Source organism: Drosophila arizonae, chromosome 5, assembly GCF_054131065.1.
Source record: "Drosophila arizonae isolate 15081-1271.41 chromosome 5, UAZ_ARI_1.0, whole genome shotgun sequence".
NCBI classification, from domain to species: Eukaryota; Metazoa; Arthropoda; class Insecta; order Diptera; family Drosophilidae; genus Drosophila; species Drosophila arizonae.
The window spans coordinates 16,285,085-16,306,155 of record NC_142925.1 but is presented as its reverse complement, the minus strand read 5'-3'; the positions used below and the strand labels follow the sequence as shown (position 1 = coordinate 16,306,155).

At 39.6% G+C, this 21,071-nt stretch overlaps 4 protein-coding genes across 6 annotated transcripts; 1 reads left to right on the top strand and 3 right to left on the bottom strand.

Moving 5' to 3' along the window:
* Nucleotides 1-3,536: 3,536 nt before the first annotated feature.
* On the bottom strand, nucleotides 3,537-7,742 carry Inos (Inositol-3-phosphate synthase). The gene is made up of 5 exons (XM_018012653.2): nucleotides 7,370-7,742; nucleotides 4,783-5,481; nucleotides 4,475-4,717; nucleotides 3,898-4,365; nucleotides 3,537-3,826 (listed from the first exon to the last, which is right to left on the bottom strand). Exons 1-5 carry the CDS (start codon nucleotides 7,496-7,498, stop codon nucleotides 3,680-3,682), a joined length of 1,686 nt encoding a protein of 561 aa, XP_017868142.1. The 5' UTR covers nucleotides 7,499-7,742; the 3' UTR covers nucleotides 3,537-3,679.
* A 1,972-nt stretch (nucleotides 7,743-9,714) lies between these two features.
* On the bottom strand, nucleotides 9,715-12,395 carry LOC108617034 (WD repeat-containing protein CG11141). Its single transcript, XM_018012652.2, has 4 exons — nucleotides 12,036-12,395; nucleotides 11,625-11,909; nucleotides 10,456-11,549; nucleotides 9,715-10,399 (listed from the first exon to the last, which is right to left on the bottom strand). The coding sequence occupies exons 1-4, from the start codon at nucleotides 12,246-12,248 to the stop codon at nucleotides 9,901-9,903; spliced, it is 2,091 nt and encodes a 696-aa protein (XP_017868141.1). The 5' UTR covers nucleotides 12,249-12,395; the 3' UTR covers nucleotides 9,715-9,900.
* A 197-nt stretch (nucleotides 12,396-12,592) lies between these two features.
* On the top strand, nucleotides 12,593-14,743 carry Pex13 (peroxisomal biogenesis factor 13). Of its 2 annotated transcripts, none has more exons than XM_089471768.1 (4): nucleotides 12,593-12,801; nucleotides 12,867-13,427; nucleotides 13,488-13,717; nucleotides 13,858-14,743. In XM_089471768.1, the coding sequence occupies exons 2-4, from the start codon at nucleotides 12,871-12,873 to the stop codon at nucleotides 14,277-14,279; spliced, it is 1,209 nt and encodes a 402-aa protein (XP_089327894.1). In that variant the 5' UTR covers nucleotides 12,593-12,801; nucleotides 12,867-12,870; the 3' UTR covers nucleotides 14,280-14,743. The 2 variants fall into 2 exon arrangements, with proteins under 2 accessions (XP_089327894.1, XP_017868145.1); XM_018012656.2 differs by having other exon boundaries at nucleotides 12,594-12,801; nucleotides 12,860-13,427.
* Nucleotides 14,744-15,480: 737 nt separating this feature from the next.
* Nucleotides 15,481-20,768, bottom strand: Dp (transcription factor Dp). Of its 2 annotated transcripts, none has more exons than XM_018012654.2 (10): nucleotides 19,871-20,768; nucleotides 17,522-17,676; nucleotides 17,379-17,445; nucleotides 17,225-17,295; nucleotides 17,098-17,159; nucleotides 16,682-17,015; nucleotides 16,383-16,618; nucleotides 16,223-16,305; nucleotides 16,066-16,149; nucleotides 15,481-15,997 (listed from the first exon to the last, which is right to left on the bottom strand). In XM_018012654.2, exons 1-10 carry the CDS (start codon nucleotides 19,950-19,952, stop codon nucleotides 15,822-15,824), a joined length of 1,350 nt encoding a protein of 449 aa, XP_017868143.1. In that variant the 5' UTR covers nucleotides 19,953-20,768; the 3' UTR covers nucleotides 15,481-15,821. The 2 variants fall into 2 exon arrangements, with proteins under 2 accessions (XP_017868143.1, XP_089327892.1); XM_089471766.1 differs by lacking the exon at nucleotides 19,871-20,768 and adding an exon at nucleotides 17,748-17,861.
* Between the last annotated feature and the right edge of the window lie 303 nt (nucleotides 20,769-21,071).

Sequence of the window (21,071 nt, the reverse complement as noted above, 5' to 3'; positions counted from 1 at the left end):
ATAAATTCCCCCAAAATAAGATTAACCTGCCGAAAAACCTTATCAGCAACTATATACACATATGTGATCCACAATCTTGTTTGAGCGGCCCAACACAGCCGGTTTCTATTTATAGAGAACCACCCCTTAGTTCATACTCGAAATTCGTATAGAAATATTCTTGTTATCAGAGAAGAGGAAATAATTTTACGTAATATTTAAAATTCCAGATATGCATAAATTGAATGTCTAAACTGCTTTAAAATGAGTAACACTTTTAACGATTTCTTGTCTGATAATATAGAGTTTCATTACCATGATTAGCGACTGCGACAAGCACAAGTCAGAGTGACTCAGTGGGAGAATCAAATAGGCATTTTTTCAATATATATATATATATATATATAAAGTGGTATGTGATTGACTAAGGGATAGTCTGTAGACCAGCTGGGAAGTTAGAGTTGGCAAAGATTTATATTTTTCTTTAAGTATATTTTTTTAACTAAGCAATAATATTATAAAATTCATATTTTATATAACTTTAAAAGGTCAAGTCTGTAAATTCAAATTAGCAAAAATTTGTCAAAATTTGGGTATAAATATCTGAAACTCTTTGCACAATATAATTGTATTTGCTATACAGAATATAATATATTCTATATAGTATACCATTGTTACTATCTTGACTCTAATTTAGCACTCTCTCTATCTCTCTCTCTCTCTCTCTCTATCTTTCACTTTCAACATTTCTAATCAGCACTTTCATGCTTCTCATACTGATAAGCATTTCGTATATATTTTCTTTGATTCAAAAACTCCCAATAAAATGAATCACATCGATTGCAATTTCCTAATAATAGCAATAAAATCAATTATGGGTTACTGGGTCAGCGAACTCACTTTTAAGGTATCTGCGATTAATAGAGATCTTAAGTTTCAGTGCCGCACACAAGAATACTCAATGCCACAAACCACATGCATAGAAGTGAAGCGAAGTGCTGCTCTAGTGGATATTGATCGATCAGATGATACCCTGTCTACAAAAAATTTAATTTGTCTTTAATTAAAATTTAAAAGAAACTTTAAATATTTCTAGAAATATTCTAGAATAAGGCTGAGAGCTCTGTAAAATATTCGCAGTTATATTTGACATTCTTGAAGATCATCATTTCCTCTCTGCACACCTCATACAAAGCTTGATTGATTATGCCAATATTCAATGTCTCCATGTCTGTCATTCCCACGTAACCTCCCGCACGTCCTCAAGCTAGAGTACATCTGTCCGACCGACAGTCAATTGCTTTGAGTACAAATCTCTGACTGCATAATGTATTCTCAATTGAAGTCCAATAATGATTAGCAGTTAATCAGGGCAACGTTAAGCACGTGTTGGCCTTTGGCTAAATAGAAATCCCCTGGTGAGGTAAATGAAAGGCGTATGTGCGTATGTGGACACGTGTGTTTATATATCTATATGTCCTTTGACATTTTTGCACGCACGTCAAGGTCCTGGAGGCATGTAAGCTTTTCCTAGTCGAAATTATAGCAAATCCTTCAAAGCCCAAAGTCCAATGCCTGCCGTTTCGTCAGGGGACACACCTCTTACAGTTTTACGAAATTTATGCGTTTACACCCAAATACAAACACACATGTGACATACACACACACACGCACACATATGCAGACACACTCAGTAGCTGTCAGTCTCTGACTATTTGACATTGACACGCCAAGCCTTTTCGTAGCTCGAGGTACGCCTCCTGCCCAATGGCTAGTTCGAATCACCATTAATTACAGAGAACACACATGAGCATGAGGTAGGAGCCTCAGATATACTATAGACCTGGGTATCTATGTATGTACATATCTACCACTAACGAAATAGATCTATCGAAATTCACTCGGCTCTACTCTTGAGTGCATTCAATTAGCCCGCTCTCGCCTAATTAAATGCAAGAGGTTGAAGTTGAAGTTGGATTGATTCGTGTACTCGTATTCCCCATGGATTTACTAATAATTAACAATGAGTCCCATTTCCCAATTCCCATGTTTAATGTGATAAACTTATCAATCAAATAAATTGGCTTAGCTCAACTTGATCGGGTCTAGACTAGGTCTATGTGTGTATCTCCCAAATGACTAATGCTCCATTAGCTGATGGAACTACATGTAGTAAAAGTCCCTCCATCTAATCAACTGGCTGATTCATAGGGTGTATTGAAACATATTAAATACCAAAATCGATAAAAAAAAAAAAAAACACATTGTCTTGATAACATATAGAGAAAGTTAATATATTTAATGCATATATATGTATATAATATATATAAATAAATTACTCTATCTATCAACATTATCGTGCTATCGAACAGGGTATTTATTTAATTTTGGGCAGATCTCTAATAAATTCATTGCTTCGGAATGCCAAAGATAAACAAAAATATTCGGAAAATATGCTGCAAGAAATATGAAATTTCTTATCTTTTCTATAGTTATAGGCGTAATTAAGCGAATAAGATGGAAGCTATAATTTAATATTGCAACAGGGATCGAAAGAATTGATCTATCAAGTAAAACTTGAGATAAAATTCCCAGATCAAAGATTAAAGAACTATTGTTATATATGAAATTTAGGGAAGAAACGACCTTTAAATTGACAACTTATTAAGCCTATAGCAAAATCATTATTATGCAGTGTTATTGGTACACTAGATAGCATATTTATAAGAGACTAAACAGAGCATACATTTAGGCTAAAGCCAGAATGAAATGTGTGCAATGTAAAATATTATGACTAAGAACTCACAAGAGTGAGAATAATACTAATGAAAGAGAGAGAGAGAGAGAGAAAGGGGGAAAACCCGAAATATAGGTAAAACAGAGAGAGAGAGAGTGATTTATAGATTTATTGATAGCCAAATCGAGAGGGAGAAAGGAAACAAAGGAAGCGACAGAGAGAGAAATAGAGCGATAGGCAGATTGAAAGGGCGATACTTGCAGAAATAGATCTATCGTATAAGCAAATTTTTTGTACGAATTGTAAGAATTGTACTTGAAACAAAACTTTTATTTAAATAAGCAAAAGATTTAAATTTGTATTTAAATAGGGAACCCTGTTGAAAAGGTTAAAGATATACAATAGATTCAATAGATTCATGCATAAATACGTTTTGTTAACATTTTTTCTATACATTAAAGAGATAATAATAATAATTAAAGATAAATAATAATTGTAATTCATTTCAAACTATTTTCAAAATACTACGCTGAATTGTTGAGTCTAAAACTTAGAGATTAATCCCACTAGTATTGATATGTCTACATTTATAAGTCAAATAGCATATGCACATATTGATTTAATAACGTTTCATAGTTCGCCAGACAACTATAATACTCAATGCGAAGAGTTCCTACCCTAAATCACATCAATTGTGCACATATGGACAAAGGCATTCAATGCTGATTGATATGTATACAAAAATTCCTAAAAATAAATACATACTTTATACGTACCCACATAGATATGTACATATTTAATAAATACAGAACGATTGGCCTTTGTTGTATGTAGGTGGTTTTGAAATTTATTTGATATATTTGTAGCTTACAACTAGTTTGTAATTTAGCAAAAAGTACACATATAATAGACGCATATATATGTATATATTGATATATATACATATGTACATATATAGACTACTCAATGACCGTTGCCATTGGCGGCCAGCTTGGTGCCATTGCTGTGTCCATTGGCATGCAGCTTGGCGTTGGACTCCACCGAGCACGGCTGGCCAAGCAGCTTGGCCTTCTTCACTGGCGGCTCATTTGTAATGCTGGTAAAATCAAACTGCAAGCAAAGCAAAGGTTCAATTCAGATAAGCAACAAGTCAAGAAGCGAAATAGTTCATTCCATCATACCCGTTGCTCCAACGACAAATGCGAGATGGGCGGCAATCCGATGCAGCCGCGCAAGATGTTCTCAATAGCGGCCCGTTGCCGGAAGAGGGAGTTGACCACCTGCGAGCCGGTCGGCACCAGCGGTGCCTTGCACAGGTAGCTGAGCAGCGACAGCACTGGCTTGAAGGGCACCCACGGTGCCAGCTCCTTCTCGGCGCTGCGCAGCTGGATGCGCGCGCTCAGCTCGGCCAGGATGACCAAATCCAATATGAGGGGCGTGGCCAGCAGCGAATCCTCGCACGTGTTGTGTATGACCAGAGTGTTGTGGCCACCCATCATAATTTCCGAGGTGTACTCATCCATAGCACGCTTGCTGTCGCCCACATAGGGCACGTACTTGATGACCACCACGTGATCCGGATGCTCGTCAGGTTTATATAGCACGCTGTTCGATGCGACCATATCATCGACCACATTGCTCTTGGAAATCTGCAACAGGACAGATGATTGAGTATATGAGTGAAAGAGAGGGGGAGAGGGGGAGAGGGGGAGAGAGAGAGGGAGGGAGAGAGAGAGAGAGCTTGGTGTAGTTGCTCACCTCCTTCGAGCGGAACTGCTGTGGAGCAGAGAGATTCTTGCCATCGTTGTTGCCCAGATGATTGTAGCTGACAATGGAGACGGGCTTGATGCCCGCGCCCACCAGAAAGTCCACCAAAACGGACTTAATCTTTGTCTGGCCCGACTTGAAATCGTCGCCGGCAATAAAGACGCGCTGCTCCTCGGCCAGCTCAATGAGGCCCGGCACAAATGTGTTCTGTGGCGAGCCATTAATGTACGTGCACTGAAAGAAAATGAGAGGAACAAGCAGTTGTAGGTGTATCTCAGATTCGACTCGCATTTACTTACGCCTTCGGCAATGCTGGCCATGGCAAAGATCGTTGATGGCGATATTTCCGATTTGTTGGCCTTCAGCGAAGACTGCAGCTCCTGGCTGGTGGTGTTCAGACCCGGCAGCACCTCGCTGAAGCGCTCCGTGTTGGCTGTCCAGAGCACAATGACCGTCTCCACGCCGGAGCGCTGCTTGAAGTCACGTATATCGCGACGCACCTGCTCATACTGTTCGAACTTGGTGCCCTTGATGAGATTATCGGCACGATCCAGCTGATTGGCGGCAATGAAATCGGGATCGTAAATCGATGGGCGTGGCTTCATGGCGGAGAGCTGCTCGTACAGCTGATCCTGCAGCGCCACATCCAAGACCTCGGCACGTCGCATGGCATCGCCCAAATGCTTACCACTTATGTCCCAGCCATCGACAATAATATCATTCGGCTCTGCCATGGGCAACAGCTCCTTCATGGGCACATAGACATCAGTGCCCGTCTCGTCCGATCCGACGAAGACCGTCGATGCCTGAGTGATGGAGCCAAACCAATTCGCCTGCTGCACGCCCGTCTTCTTACGCCACTGCAACTGGCGGCGATTCGCCTCCAAGGCGGCGGTCAGCGTCGATCCATTGTTGCCACCCCAGCCAACGAGCATGACTCCCAACTTGGGCACATTTCGAGCTGTGCGTATCTTGAGCGACGTCGTTCGCGGGTGCACCTGCAAGTGGGCCAGACCAAAGTATGTAAATCCAATCAGTAATTAATTCAAGAATATATCTTGAGTGCCACCTGCGCCTTATCGGGCACATAGCCTGACGTGGCTTGATTAGAGTAGCGCCCAAACTGCTTGACGATCGCGTGATTTTTTTATTTAAATAAATTAAACGCTAGCCGAATTTGTGTACTCTTTCCTGAGTAATAAATATAGATATATTTATCGAAAATATGGAATATATGCATATTACAAATTATATATTATATTATATTTTGATAAAGTTTTTGACATCATTATTATTAATATTATTATTATTATTAATATTTTTTTTCAGTTTTTTCCATTCTTTTTTTTTTTGTTTTTTTTCGTCTTGGAAGTAGTTTTTAAAGTATATTAACAAGTCGTTAAGCTGTTTTTAATATTTGCCTAGATGCCAGCTTGCGACGTGTTCCTTACCAAAAATACATACATATGTTTATACAGATTTTCTTATGAATATGTATATCATGATAATCGTATATATTGCATAAATAAATTAGAAACGTGTAAAGTCGAAAGCCCCACACATTGTTGGCCATTTGCCGGCCGGCTGGTTAATAAGCACATGTGAGAATTTCAACACAAAAACAACACAGATGAAATGAAGCCCCACACGAATCGCGGCCAAGCAACAGACGATACTGTCTAACTATTAACTGAGCAGATTATTGGAATATTTATATGCCAAAGTCAAGGTCTGAGTTTTTAAGAGAGCCAAAAGTGCTAAGAGAACATAGCAAGACCTCAGCCCACTGAACAAATATCAGCTGACACTCCACTGCCTGGCATTGACCTTGAGCGAGAAGAGTGCAGCAAGTGTCATTTCCTGCTGCACTAGCATTGACCTTGAGAGCGAAGAGCACAGCAAGTGCGTGGTGAGCACAACACCATTAGAATTGAACCTGAGCGAGAAGAGCAGAGCGAAGCAAATGCCTGAAGCTGCAGCTATTGAGAACAACATCAAACGAAACAGCGGAAACAAAAGGAACAAACTTCAACAAAAATTTATTTCTTGCAAGTCTGACTTGTACATATACATGTACACATATTTTTTGGCGATAAGTTAACATAACAAATTCAAAACACGTACGATAATACTCGGACATCATTTCACATATACAAATATGCTTAACGCCTGCGCACACCACCAAAGTCCACAGTGTTCTTAAACGGGCATGGGAATGGGAATAGGAATGGGAATGGGAATAACAATGGAAACGGGCTTGGAAATGGACAGTTATCAGCGCTCGACTTTGTTTTATCAGCTGTTTTGTATTGTAATAGAATCAATAAATTCATAAATCATAAACCATCCACCTAAACTAGATCTCTTGGCATGTGTATTAATAAGCGTGAAACACTGTAGAACGGTAGAAAATATACAAAATGGATTTCAAGTAAATTATGTGTCAATTAATTATACCGTATCCAGAACAAATGGAGCAAATCAAAAACAAAACCTGCGTCATTAGTTCAGTATGAAGGACAATGAAAGGCCAATATATTTTCACTATATAATATAATTTCAATATACAATATAATAGTCATATAATATAGTTTAATAATTTTACTATCCACAAGATATCTATCATCTATATCATCGATATTTTTTTTGTTTTTTTTTTTTATAAACCTACTCTACTCTCTTCACTCTATAAACAACTGTTGACAATTTCATCCCTCTTCATTCTGCTACACTTTCGCCTGCTCAGCTCACTTTCGCCGTAAGCTCATTACATCCTTATGCAACTGTTGCATTCTATTTTTAACGCCTTCGCCGTGACTTATCGATTGAAACAGTTCGTTTTTTGCGTAATGGTGTCAGTTCCCCTATCCATGACCGGCGACTCACCTGTAATTGGCCCGTGGCGGTGCGCTTCACATGCGACGTTTGATATTCATAATCCGTCTCAATGAACTCATCGTCCACGTGTACCTTGGGCGAGATGATTTCCAGCGTTGAGTTCTTGGTTGGCTTCATTTTCGGACAGTCACGAATTTTGTATATGGAATATTTAATGTCTGTTTTGCACTTTTCTCGTTAGCTTTCGCAGTGTACACACCCACACGCAATGAAATAAACACACACACAGCTATTTATAATTTAGCGTGTCTTTTTTTATTACAGGAATTTTTGGTAAGTTTTCACACTTTTCACCGCTTTGGTCAAAGGTCTAGGTCTGGGCTCTGGTCAAAGCAAAAGTTCGCCGCTTAATGCGCACAAGAGCGTATTGCGGTCCGCTTTTATTTACAGCAGCGCTGATATTTGTTGTTGCTTTTGTTACTCTTTGTTCTGGCAAGAGCAAATTGCCGGCATTGCTGCCCGCACAGAGAGCCAAAAAGCCGCTGAAGAGAGCGCGTGGAGCATGTGAGTGACGGAATGTGGGTGTTTGTGTGTGTGTGTTAGTCTCAAGTTGAGCTGAGCAAACGTTTGTCATTTCGCCGCATAAAAGGGAGTTCGATACTCGGCTTCATTAACAAAAAATAATTATTAATAGGAAAATAGGAAATATAAAATCAGTTAATAAGTATAAAACTATTTTTTTTTTAAATGTTTAAAATTATTTATACGCAAATATTTATAAAATGTATATTTTATAAAAATATTTTGATATATACAAAGGAAATCAATATTTGTAATTATTCGTTAATCTAGAGCTTATTCCATTTTATTTGTAATTAGCGTAAATATAAAAAATATTTTTATAAAATATGTATATTATTAAATATTATATTCATATAATAAATAATTCCCATTTTTCTTTTATATTTTTACTTTTATGGCTTTTCATTATTTATGTCTTTTTTTGTATAATCAATTTAATTTATTTAAATTTGAGTTAATTTGACACGTTACATGCCCGACTTTTCTGACCAGTAAATTGAATTCTCTAATTGGGGTAAAAACTAACATAATTTGGCACGCGCCTGTTAAGGCCTGATAATGCTGAGCCTCAACAGCATTAACAGCATCAACAGATTCAGCGGCTGAATCAACAAATCAACGCATTCTTTAAAGATTTCTTGCAAGTCAGCAGCTAATTTCCTGATTATCTTCTTTAAGCTTCGCGAGTCGAGAGCTCTCCCAGCTTCTTTCATTTCAATTTCAATTTCAATCAATGGCATTTGTTTAGCTGTGGAAAATTTTGCAATGCAAATTTATTTGTTATGATTTGGATGCTTTCAAGGTTTCTCAATCTTATACTATGTGTGTATGTGTGTGTGTGTGTGTGCATCTAAGAAATTTGTATTTATGAAATGTTTGCTCCTAGAAATTTCTAGTTGTCGCAGCTGATGTCGCCCACTGCAAAACTTTCCATCATTGCAGTCAATTGAAAAGCAAGCTGCGCTCAAATTTCAATTTGTTTATTGTTGTTGGAGCATGGAATGGGTGGGATTCGCGATATTGCATAACAACATACTGCTCCAGCTCCATTGAAACTTTTCCATTACCGCAACACATTTATATCGAGTTTTCGTGTAATCAAGATCGTAAATCTGTTTTTCAAAGTTATGCAGAATGGCAATATGAATCAAAATAATACAAATGCTCAATATTTAAATGTATATATATATTCACTATATTAAAATTAAAAAGATTTACAATTATTACTTTAACTAAGCTCTTTAAGAATTGGTCCACATTGTAAACTTGCTTATGGAATAGAATTTATAGAATTTATTCATCTATCACATTTGCTCAGCGAAGCTTCAAAAATTCGCTAAGCTTGGCAATCTCTCATGCGATTCAGACGCTTAAGCCTCTATCATAGTCATATTATATATCATTAATATATATATTATATATGATATTAGGCAACATTAGCTTGTGGGGGCGTCTCGTTTCCCTCACATGCAAGCGCTATTCGCTATCAGTAGACATTCCTTATGCACATGTTTCCATTTAGCCAAGTCATGCAGCGCCACTATCCAATCCATAGGGCTATCAGTAGCTTGGCATTTCCTGCGTCTGAGTCTGGTAAAAAAAAACTAACTATTAGAAGAAAACACAAAACAGTGCTACAATTCAAATTTTATTACTTATAATGATAAGAAAAAAAGGTGCATTTCACAGAGTATTCCAAAAATTTGCAGTTCATGAGAAATAAATACATATACATATATATATATATATATATATATATATATATATATATGTTTATATATTATAAAAATAGTTCACTAACATATTTCGCCTTATGATTATATACAATTGGAGATAATTTAATAACAATAACACACAAAAATCACAATTTAAGCACACAAATTACAAATAACAGAGAGAATTGTGCACAAAGAACTTAAACGAAATTAACATGAAAATAACTTCGAATGCAACTAATATAAACGAATGTAAATAATACTGGGCTGTAAATACACATTTTAGTTATCTAGAAACTCCCATTCGCTGGATGTGTTTGAGCCACCTGAGGCGGGCGTCTCCTTCTTTATGAATGGATCAGCTGCGCGTTGGAAGTCTGGCAGAAAGCTGTTGTATTCCTCATCGGGCGATGATGTGGACTTTGGCTGAGTCTCTATAAATGTCAAGGCCGGCTTCGAGGCGCCCGCACAAATGCCATCCACTGGCTGTCCGGCGCTGTAATCGGTGGTGTCCAGCTTCTTGCGTGGAGATGTCTGCACACTGACCGCCTCCAGTCTCGAGGGATAACAGTTGATCAGTGAATTCACAAGTTTCGGTGCTTGTGCCGCCTGCAGCTCCTCAGCGCTGACGGGAGCCAGATGCACTTCTGGCAAATTCAGCTCGGCCGCCAATGTTTTCGCCTTTTCCGCAACGGTACGCTGCAACGTGGTTGGAGTCAACGCATCGGGCAGCTGCTGCATAAATGCTGCTCTCATGTCCACAGGGGAAACCAAGCCGTTGCTGCAATTAATGAATGGCATAAATAGGATTTCATTTTATATATTATCTATATTCACTTTTCCATTTGGCAATAGCTGGCTTCCATTAGTGTAGCTGCACTGGTCAGGGGCAGCTTGTGCTCGTGTGTCTCCTGTCCGATCTCAACGATTCCTCTTGCAGCTGCGTTCCGCTTGTCCGCCGAAATTTTGCGCTTTCGATGGCTCAACGTGCCGCTGGTGTGCACAATGGACGGCTCAAAGTCCATTTCACCGATGCGTTGAAAGATTTCCAAGCGACGATTTTGCTGCGCCAATGGCGACTCCACTGCCAGCTCAATGGGCACATTCAAGTCCAGCTTTTCAATGGTCGGCAATTCAAAGCATTCCTCGGCCATATTCAAAGCTGGCTCCAGCTCCACCGGCGATTCCACATCCAGTTTGGAATATTGAGAGACACCCACCATGGGCAGTGGAGGCGGCAGCAGTGGATTGAAAATAACCGTAGTAGTTCTATTAGGTGGCTCTGGAAAAGGGGCCAGACGCAACAGCGAGCGCTCGCCTTCGAGCACAAAGATCTCTTTGCCACAGACACAAAAGTCAATGATTTTACGAAAACCACGCGCCACTGCCTCCACTTTGAGGCGCTCGAGATTCAGAATGTATAAAGTAACATCGTCATGTGTAACCACCAGGGAATCGTGTCCATCATACAAATCCAATTCACGAAAGTTTTTGCTGGCCACAAATGCAACACAGCAACCGCTGCTGCTGCTATCGGCTTGAGTTGCAGTCATTTTCATGTGACTACGCTGCTTAGGATTGAGTAAAGGTATCTCCCAGGTGGGATTGTTCAAGACGGCTTCGTTGAAGATAATGGTCTTCGATACAGTGCCAACGGCATCGGCAATCCAGAAACGTAGTCCGGGTCGTCCGCAAATGATTTGTGGCAAATTATCGTTCGCAGTTGCTTGCTTGAGGAAGACGCCGCCACAGTCGATTAGCTGCTTGCGATCCTTCTTGCCCACCTGGGTGATTTGCCACGTGTGGGTCTTGGCATCGCGGCGGCACACTATGCAACGGTAAAGCGTCGCCACAAGCAGATAGCTCTGATGCACGCTCAGCTGAACAATCTCATAGGCTTCGCTCAGTATTTCCAACGATTTGCTCAGGTGCTGAGCAAGAGAATGTAAGTGAAATCAATTAAATGGAATATTTGAATATATGGATATTAGCTTCAATTTACTTACCGCTTGATAGTCGAATTCGGTGAGCACGACGACGCCCTGTCGATCGCCCGAATACAATTTCATGCCGTTTTTGGACCACTCGCAGCAACTAACTACGCAGCGATGCAAATCACGTATGGTGTAGCGTTCAATGGGTTTGGCTCGTGTGCAGGGCGCCACCAGGTCCAGGTCTGGCGGCAGCTCCTTTTGAATTTGAAAAACGCTAACTTGACCATTAGCACTTCCAGCTGCCACCATATACTCCACCGAGTTGACTATCTTAACGCACGTTATGCGTGTGGATACCTATTGGAGTTGTCAGTGTGGGTGATTTCGGGAGAAGGGGAAGCACCACACAACACATTCATAAAATTGGCGGTAGGCACGCGATGTGTGTCATCTGAGTCATCATAGCCACACTCAAATACTTACCTCAGCTTTGAGTTTCTGCATTTCGCCTGAGCGACGATTATACCAAAAGACAATTCCAGCGTCACTTCCCAGCGCCAGGAAATCTTCAACGGCATCTACGCAAGTTACATTGAGATTTGCTGGAAAAAAGCCGCGCCGAGCTGCTGGTATAAGCTCCATGATCTCCGTAAGCGGCGCCCATTCACGTAGGCAGAAATCTTTTCTGCTGTCCATAATGGCTTGGCCTTTTTTTTATAACTTGTAACGAATCCTTGTTATATTTCAATTTTATTTCATTGCCTCCGTTAACAGCAAGTATTTACATCCAGTTTGTTGATATTCGATATTTCGACAGCTCAATATAAAACTCCTGAGCTGCCACATTTTTAAAAATATTTATATTATCGACTAGATATACTCACTAATTAAAAAATACGCCTTAGTCGAATATGATATGCAGGGTGACTGGCTATATGTTTTACGTTTCTTTTAATTGATTTTTTAAATAAATACTTTAAAGTTTAATTCAATGTACCCGCCAAATGAATGAATATACTCGATAGGTATGAACAACGTTATAAAAAATATCGCGGAGTATCGGGCTAATTTACGCCAACAATCGATAATATATTAAGAGTAAAGAGAAAATAATTGATAAATATATTGTTTTTCTTGTATTTATTACTTAAATTGGTTTGGGTTGCGTAAATAGTATCCTTTCCGCTGAACACAAGTCATCTTATTAGTAAGCCATCGACAAAATTAATTAATACACATTAGTATACAGGTAAGAATACTTAATCTTTAACTTTTGGGCCAAAGTTCAACGAATAAACGTTAATCAGTCTACAGCAACATGGGTGACAACAACAACCTGCGAAGTGCTGTTATTAATGAGGCCCCTATGCTGACCACTCCATATGGCAACGTGAGAGCGCTATCAGCCCCACCGCCCCTACCACAATCGCCCTTGCAACAGACTTCATATGGATACGGCGGTGGCTATGGCAACATGGGTGGCTACGGCATGGGATTAGGCGGCTACAGTGCAGGAGGTTACGGTACAGGCGGATATGGCTATGGCAGCATGGGCTATGGTATGGGCGGTTTCGGTGGCTACGGCGGCAGCTACGGTTGCTACAACAGATTTGGTGGCATGAATAGCAACGATCCCGAGCAACGATTTATACAAATGGCTGAGAATAGCTCACGTCCCGCATTCGAAAGCATCGAATCGCTAGTCTCAGCCATTGGAAACATTGCGTCCATGCTAGACTCAACTTTCTTTGCGCTGACCAGCTCGTTTCGTGCCATTCTTGGTGTGGCCGCAAATTTCGGACGCCTGCGCACTGTCTTCGCGCAGTTCTGGACAACCTTCGCGATATTCCGCGGTATGAAATGGATTTACAGAAAGTGAGTGCCATCCAGCTACCTAGGAAAAGTTCCACTTTATCACATTTTAATTCATTTCAGAATACTGTATTGGCTACGCATCTCAAACTTGGATCCTTCATCGGAAGCTTTTAAGAAAGCTTTTGCTGAAGCTCTCAACGACAACAGTAATCAGCCTGGCAACGCGCCACGTTTACCACGAAAAGGCACCTCGCCGTGGCCAGTATTGGCCTTCCTCAGTTTCATCTTTACCGCGCCGTACCTAATCATGAAGTTGCTGGGAACTGTGACGAATACGGCGCAAGAGGAAGGTAGGCTTGTGAACCTTGAACACTTCATAAATCTTATCTTGCGGCACTTTGCTCATCCAGCTGAGTGTGATAAGCAAGCAATTTTGCTATCTTTCTATTAATATCCCGCCCTCGATTTGTTTTCTCTTCACTTCAAACAGCTCGTAATCCCGCCAAGTGGACTGCCCCCATTCAGACGCAGGCCATTTATAATTTCCAGGCGCGCAACGAAGGCGAGTTGAGTTTGCGTGCCGGCCAAAACGTACAAGTGGCTCCACGTGAGATTCAACAGACGCTTCACCTCCTCAACACCGGCTGGGCACTGGCTTCAACGAATGGCCAGAATTCTGGCCTGATACCTATTAGCTATGTGAAATCCCCGCAGCAGTTGCGCCTGGAGCGACAGGAACCCGTCAAACCACTGCCACCGCAGCCGGAGCTAATGAATCTGTCTGCAAGCGCATTCCCCAACCCACCCGTCGATCAGCAAATGAACTACGAATTCAATTTGGCCGCACAGCAGCAGCAGCCGCTGGGGCCGCCGTCCACGACAGCGACAGCATTTGATGAAGGATTTGCCTAGAGAGTGAAGAATCCTCAACACTTAGCTATAAGCCAAATGAATTTCTGAATACCTTCGGGCTGTAATATGTCAGGTCAATTGTTTCAAAATTCCCATTTCTCTCACATTTCCCAGTTGCGCCAGATATGCCGCAGTATTTTTACCTGTGCGAGCAATAGAGTTCCTTGGAACAATGGTGTTTTTTTAACAAAAGCTCGGATATAACGAAACAATAAATGTTATATAAATAATTATTAAAACCCCCAAACTATATACATATATATATAAATAATTATAAATATAATTTACCTCGGTTTAAGCAAACAACTTTTTGTTTAAATCATATTTTACAATATGTATTCAGTTTATTGCCTATTTACTTTTGTTTTGTTTTTCTTTTGCTTTGTATGTTAATGCATTTTGTATTTGCTCTTTGTCGATTTTTCCCATTTTTAAAATGAAATATTTTTAAATTTATTACACAACTACTCGACTCGATTCGACTCTTAAATGTACATATTTCATTCACTTTCTACTAATTTGCATTTGCATTTGTATTAATTTTTTTGTTTTCAGAGTTTTATATAAATTCTAGTAATTTATATTGATGCATTAATAGTTATTATGACTAAATAGGTAGGTTGATTATTTTCCATTTACTTTTAATTTGTATATTATTATTATATAGCTATATATATATATATGTATATATATATGTGTATATGTATATATATATATGTGTTCGTATTTATAAATATATTTTGCTTGCTTTAATTTTAGTTAAACGGTTCTTGAGAAATTTTCGGAAAATGTGAAACAGGTGTCTTCAAATATTAATGTTAGGCAAATAAACATATTTCATATGCTTCTGTCCACAGTTTGCACCGCAATTTGTAGCTTAAAGAATATTACATTATATTTAATTGCTGTCATTTAAGAGTTTTGGTGTACAATAGTTCTTTTAAAAAAGTTGCTCTACAACATTTGACGATAAACTTTGAAAAATTTGTCTGCTTGCTTCTTAACAATTTTGTTAAAGCAGCATTTGGTTAACAACTAAAATGAAGACAGATATTCTTTACTTTTATCTTTACTTTCCTTTTTTTTTTTTTGTATATTTTCACTAAAATACATTTTCTTTTCGCTTAAGATGAACATTAATTAATAAGGTTTTGCGCTTAAAATTAAACTTCAAAAATACAAATACAAACTGAACGCCAAGTTATGTTTATCATTATTAAATGTTGATTTGTTTTTTTAACTTATTTATATAGATTAATAAGTCTCATTGAGAAATAAACGAAATAAAAGCGAGTTAACGCTTCTCTATGGATTGTGTGTGTGTGTGCTTTTGTTGTGTAAGTGTGTGTGTGTATTTGTGTAAAAAGACAAGTGTGAGAAATGGATCACCTAGCCAGTGGGGCGTGGCAGTCCTAACAAAGCGTTAATAAACGTAAAACTAAACGTATCCTCCGCGTAGCCATTGCCAATATCATCAGCAGCTTGCGCAGTGGAGCCCATCGCCCATGACGCGTCCACATCCACGTCCGCATCGTCGTCACCTCAATCGATGTCATCCTCCAGCTCATCATCGTCCAGCTCCTCCTTGAACTCGACATCGGTGGTACGCTGTGTGTGTTGTGCAAAGCCCTGAGACTCATTGGTTGATTCGAGGTACGGATTGAAGTCGTCATGGTCATCCGAGTCGTACATCGGATCCATTTTGCCATTGCCGTAAGCTGTGAAAAAATGTATGGTACATATAAATCATATTTTATTCCTACAATCTAATGCAGTAAATAAATACCTTCCACATATTTGGCCAGATTTGGTGGGACCCATGACTTGACACGTTCTATATTCTCTGCGGTGCATTCACCCGTATCCAAGCCTAATAGCCAGAAAGAAAGCCATAATCTTATCTAATGCTCTTTCAACAGAAGCTAAATAAATTGTTTACTCACCCGCAAGAAGGCCCATGCGTTTCAAGACCTCAATGTCGTCGTGCATTTCGAATGTGTTATCGAACTTAAAAATGTACTCGGATCTGCGAAGTAGAAATATATACAGCAAATGATTATTATGAATAAAACAATATATAAATCTTGTCTAACGGATTCATACTTGTCGTTGGTTACACTGCAATTGATTTTTGTCGATTTGTGCGTATTCACAATGATGAACGGCAGTTGAATGGATGAGTTCGGAGATGGCACCACGCCCTGGCTTTCAGCTCGCTTATTGCGCTCAACGAGGCCCTTGAATGCCACATGTTGCATGATCATTTCCCGCAACATTTCATTCTTTTGCTTGATTCGCTCGCGGCACAACATGTTTTGCTCTTCCAAGGCATTAAATTGCTAAAGTGAAGTAAATAAATATTATTAATAAATAAGCTAAACAACTCAGAGACAGTTTAGTACCTCGGCTGAGTTGGCAGGTAAGCCGATCCAACGGATTTCTTTTTTGTCCTTAGAAATAACATTGATTGCCATCAGTACGTTAAGCGCATCGTAGACACGACGCCGGATATTCTTTTGATCACAGTTATTATCGTATGAATTGTTCTTCATTTCCTCAGCAACCAAATCGTCCGCCACCTCATTATATGTCGTCTTGCCCTTCTCCTGCACCTTCTCGCATACCTTCATCGAGAAGTGACGCAGTCCCTTGCCGGCTTTATCGGATTTTCGTTTCCTTTGCGCTGACGAAGAAGAGGCGGGCGCTGTGTGCATGGGACTGTTCTGAATGACGTGCCTAGGGATTACAGATGTATATATATTTATATTTGTAATTTGCTGTAATTTCATGTATTTTGATGAATTGCCAATAGACTTACAATTTCGTTTTCATTTTCATGACGTTATTTGGCGTAAATTTGACATATCGCTCATTCTTTATCTACAAGAAATTTCTTATTTAGTTTCTTTTCATTGTGAGTTATTTACTGTGAGTTATTTACTCACCTCGTGCATGCCTCCTCCCGCACTTCCAGCACTGCTGGTTTTTTGCGCTGACACAGGTGTATATGAAGTAACTGTAAAAAATAAAAGAAAAGAAAACCCGAATGTCACATTTATAAATTTGTACGCAAATATTAGCTGTCTGTGCTCGACTTACTTTCGGTTTTTGGAATAGTTATACAATTGTCTTGAATACGTATAAATTGTCCCTGATTCGTTGTGCTCTGCGCGCAAATCAAAAGAAGTTTAATAACACATAAGTATTTTTCTCTTGTTCTCGATCAATTTATCAATGCTTACCATGTGACTTAGGGCGCCCACTCGACCTACATTGCCGATGCCGCCACTTCCGCTCCCTCCGTTGCGTGTGGAGCTGCTCGGAAAGACCAAACTTGACTTATCCATGGAGTGTGCTTGCTTCACTACAACTGGCTTCAACACTTTGGCAATTTGTCCTATTTAAATATATAGACAGATAAATAAATACATATATGTATTTTGATCACGATTTGAAGTATATGCATACAAATTAGAAAGGGATTATCCACTGTGTCGTGAAGGATTTTCAGTGCACGCAATGAACGAAGATTTGGTTCGAAAGTTCAATGAGGTGATTCGATAGATGTATGTTAATCGAATACAATGCATGTAAGTATATACATATATGCACACACACTAACACAGACGCTCACGGTGAATGTTGAGAACAAAAGCAAAGTGCGAAAACCAAAAACATCGCTGCAAAAAACGTAAACGACAACAAAAACAAAGCCAAATACCAAAAAAGAAATATGTGAAGCACGAAAGAAACGAAAACATAAATATGCCCGCTACTTGACATGGGGTGCAAAGGATTCGCTGAGAAACCGCAACAGTTCACAAATAAACCCCAAAGCAAGTAAGCCGATATGTATGAAGCACGTGATCACATACATATTTACATGCATACGCATACAACAGTATCAATGTAGTATGTATTACGATCGCTTTGTTTGCACAACCCTGGCCGTCTGATATCGCCTTCTCGCTTTACAATTTACATCTAGATCTGTCAGTTATGCTAATTATTCACCTGCTGAGCTAACATTTACATAATGTTAATATTTAACGGGCGCGCTAAGCACTAAAGAAATATGTATACAAATAAACATGTATGCTAATTTTAAGTGGTTTATGAATAAAGAGCGAAGCAAGCAAAAGGGCTTCCAACTATAAATACCAATCTGCACACACACATATACGCACGCACGCATACTAACAAATGAGTCAGATTTTAACTGCTGTCAAACATCGCTGAGAGCAGCAAGCAGTAGCAGAAGCAGCAGCAGCAGCCTTGTAGCAGGCCGGTTAGCCGGCGTACGGTCGACTCTGCTCGCTCATTCATACAAAAACCCATGCGCTTACATATACACGCGCGCACAAACATACACACACATTCATACCCACACACGCGCGCTTTTCGATGTACGTAAGATGGTCAACAGAACGGCAATAACAACAACCATTGCTGCCGGCGTCGGCTGCGCAGTCGCTGCTACACATGTTTGGTGTTTGCCCATTTTGGGCTTTAACTATTTTTCTATCTGCTTGTACGTATGCCTGTGTGTATATATGTACGTGCAGTTTATCTGTGAAAGCGTAGGTATGTATATCTGTGTGTATATACATACATATATATGTATGCATGTGTGAGTATTCTTCAGCTTTTTATAACACAAAGCAGAATGTCACGCAGTTTTAGTATATCTGCGTCACCTCCACAGCGAACACGCCCCCAGCCTGTTTTTATACTGTGCTAAATTTTAAGATTTATTATGCGAAGGACTTAATCTTGAGAGAGAAAGAGAAAGAAAAAAAAAGCGCTCTCGACGGAAGCTTTAACGAAGACAGTGCTGCCGGCTGGCTGCTGCCGCGCTGCTGCGCTGCTATCAGCTGTTTAGACTAAAAAAAAAAACATAAACAAAAACAACAACAAATGGCAGAGTATCTTTTTCATTATAGAATGTATTTGAGTATGTGTTTGACTGAGCGCCAACTGGGCGAAGCGCGACTGTTGTCGCTGCTGCCCGGCAATGTACACACATGCACATGATACACACATTCATCTTGGCATACATATGTATATATCTGTGTAAGTATGCACATCCATACATCAATACATACATATGTACATATGAATGTATATTGGCAGCAGCAGACAAAACCAACCGATTTTACTTGGTTTTATTTTTATTATTTGTTTTTTTGACGTGTTGCCGTGCAGTTGTAGTAGTAGTTGTTGCTCTTGTTGGTTTGTCTCGCCATGGCGCGGCGTTCAGTATGCGCTTAAAGAGCATTAAGCGATAAATATTGTATGTAAAAGGAAACCGAAAAAAGAAAAAGATGGCGTTTACGCGCCAGTGTGCGAGCATGCAAGTTAGTAGAGTAGCTCCCCCGCCGCTACTATTGTGAATACGCAAGTCTCTGCAACTGTATTTGAATATGTGTGTGTGTGCTTCTATGTTACAATATATACATATGCATGTCTGTATGTATGTTATGCATTCATTAAAGCAACATTAATCCGCTACATAGTGAATTTAATAACATTGCAATGTGGTGGGAATCCAACTGGACTTATTGGCCATTAAACCGCTTATCCCTGCTTACCGTGCTCATCCTGAAAGAAAAAGTTGACCTCATCAGTCTTAACCGCGCCGCTCGTTTGATTTGTCGCCGAGGTATGCGCCATTTTCAGGTGTAATGGGCAGAAGGACAGGTGTAGTAACGACGATTCGCCTGTTGTTTGGTGCCCAGCACCCTTAGCCGTTGCTGAATTGATTTCGCTGCTACCTGCGGCGACTGCGACTATTTTGTATTTGCGCTTATATTTCTGGGAGGGGACACTAACTGTTCACCAACACGCCCCGCCAAAAGATATCAATGCCAATAGAACAGAACAGAACGGAACTGAAGCACGTAGTCGCAACGTGTGTATGTGTATGTTGAATGCCTGCCTCGGTGTATGCAAGTGAATATGTGTACTTTTTATATCTGTATTTGTGTGGCGCGGCCCGCGATGATCTCTGTAGTTTTTTTTTGGGGTTCACAATTGTAACACGTGTATTAAATATTCTTTGTACAATTCACAGATGTTCTTATATTGGGGCGTAAGAGACTACGCTGTGGCACAGTTCAAAGTGATTATTTTGATAGTAGCAAGTAAAAATTTGGTTGTCGCGCGAGTCAAAATGGCGAGCGCATTTTTTGTTTCCAGCAGAGGCAGCAGCGCATTTTTTCTTGTCACACTCACACAAAATGGTTTCAATGCGGGTTTTTTCAAAGGCGTTTTTCGGGCACTTTTAGTGTTCTGATTTTTATGCACTTTTTTGCAAATGAATGGAGAAATTATGTTGTTTCTAATGCACTATTTAGAATTTTATAATGGTTCGTTTTAATAGCAGCGCGATGTTCATAAAATTTCCATCAAGTCGTTGATTTCGACGACGACGACAACGACTACGAAAACGACCAACGTGAGAGTGCGAGCGAAATGGCAGACCCCGCGGTAAACAGCTGATTTCTTCGGCGCGCCAATTTTACGCATCAATCGAACTAAGTGTTGTGTAACGACGTCACGGTAGCGGCACTCATATAGTACAAAATGATATCTTATAAGTTATTCAAGAGTCTCTTAGCGTTAAAAAATCTTTTAAATACAATCTTTTCTTACTTTATACATCATAATACAAATTTTTAAATTGATTTCATAGTGTGCACACATAAAGTTATCGCTTCTGATTTTCAGAATGCAATGGATCACCTTTGTTCTAGGACTTCAATTGTCTTGATTGTCTGCTAATTCGTAAAA

Excerpts from the sequence above, each read along its gene's own strand:
- Inos (XM_018012653.2), bottom strand. The coding sequence starts at position 7,498 with ATGAAGCCAACCAAGAACTCAACGCTGGAAATCATCTCGCCCAAGGTA. Across the intron at positions 5,482-7,369 it reads CCGCCACGGGCCAATTACAG|GTGCACCCGCGAACGACGTC; the intron begins GTGAGTCGCCGG and ends GCCCACTTGCAG. Across the intron at positions 4,366-4,474 it reads AGCAGTTCCGCTCGAAGGAG|ATTTCCAAGAGCAATGTGGT; the intron begins GTGAGCAACTAC and ends GTCCTGTTGCAG.
- LOC108617034 (XM_018012652.2), bottom strand. The coding sequence starts at position 12,248 with ATGGACAGCAGAAAAGATTTCTGCCTACGTGAATGGGCGCCGCTTACG. Across the intron at positions 11,910-12,035 it reads TGCAGAAACTCAAAGCTGAG|GTATCCACACGCATAACGTG; the intron begins GTAAGTATTTGA and ends CAACTCCAATAG. Across the intron at positions 11,550-11,624 it reads CCGAATTCGACTATCAAGCG|CACCTGAGCAAATCGTTGGA; the intron begins GTAAGTAAATTG and ends TCTCTTGCTCAG.
- Dp (XM_018012654.2), bottom strand. The coding sequence starts at position 19,952 with ATGGCGCATACCTCGGCGACAAATCAAACGAGCGGCGCGGTTAAGACT. Across the intron at positions 17,677-19,870 it reads TTTCTTTCAGGATGAGCACG|GACAAATTGCCAAAGTGTTG; the intron begins GTAAGCAGGGAT and ends ATATTTAAATAG. Across the intron at positions 16,306-16,382 it reads TGCAGTGTAACCAACGACAA|ATCCGAGTACATTTTTAAGT; the intron begins GTATGAATCCGT and ends TCTACTTCGCAG.
- Pex13 (XM_089471768.1), top strand. The coding sequence starts at position 12,871 with ATGGGTGACAACAACAACCTGCGAAGTGCTGTTATTAATGAGGCCCCT. Across the intron at positions 13,428-13,487 it reads ATGAAATGGATTTACAGAAA|AATACTGTATTGGCTACGCA; the intron begins GTGAGTGCCATC and ends AATTCATTTCAG. Across the intron at positions 13,718-13,857 it reads GAATACGGCGCAAGAGGAAG|CTCGTAATCCCGCCAAGTGG; the intron begins GTAGGCTTGTGA and ends CACTTCAAACAG.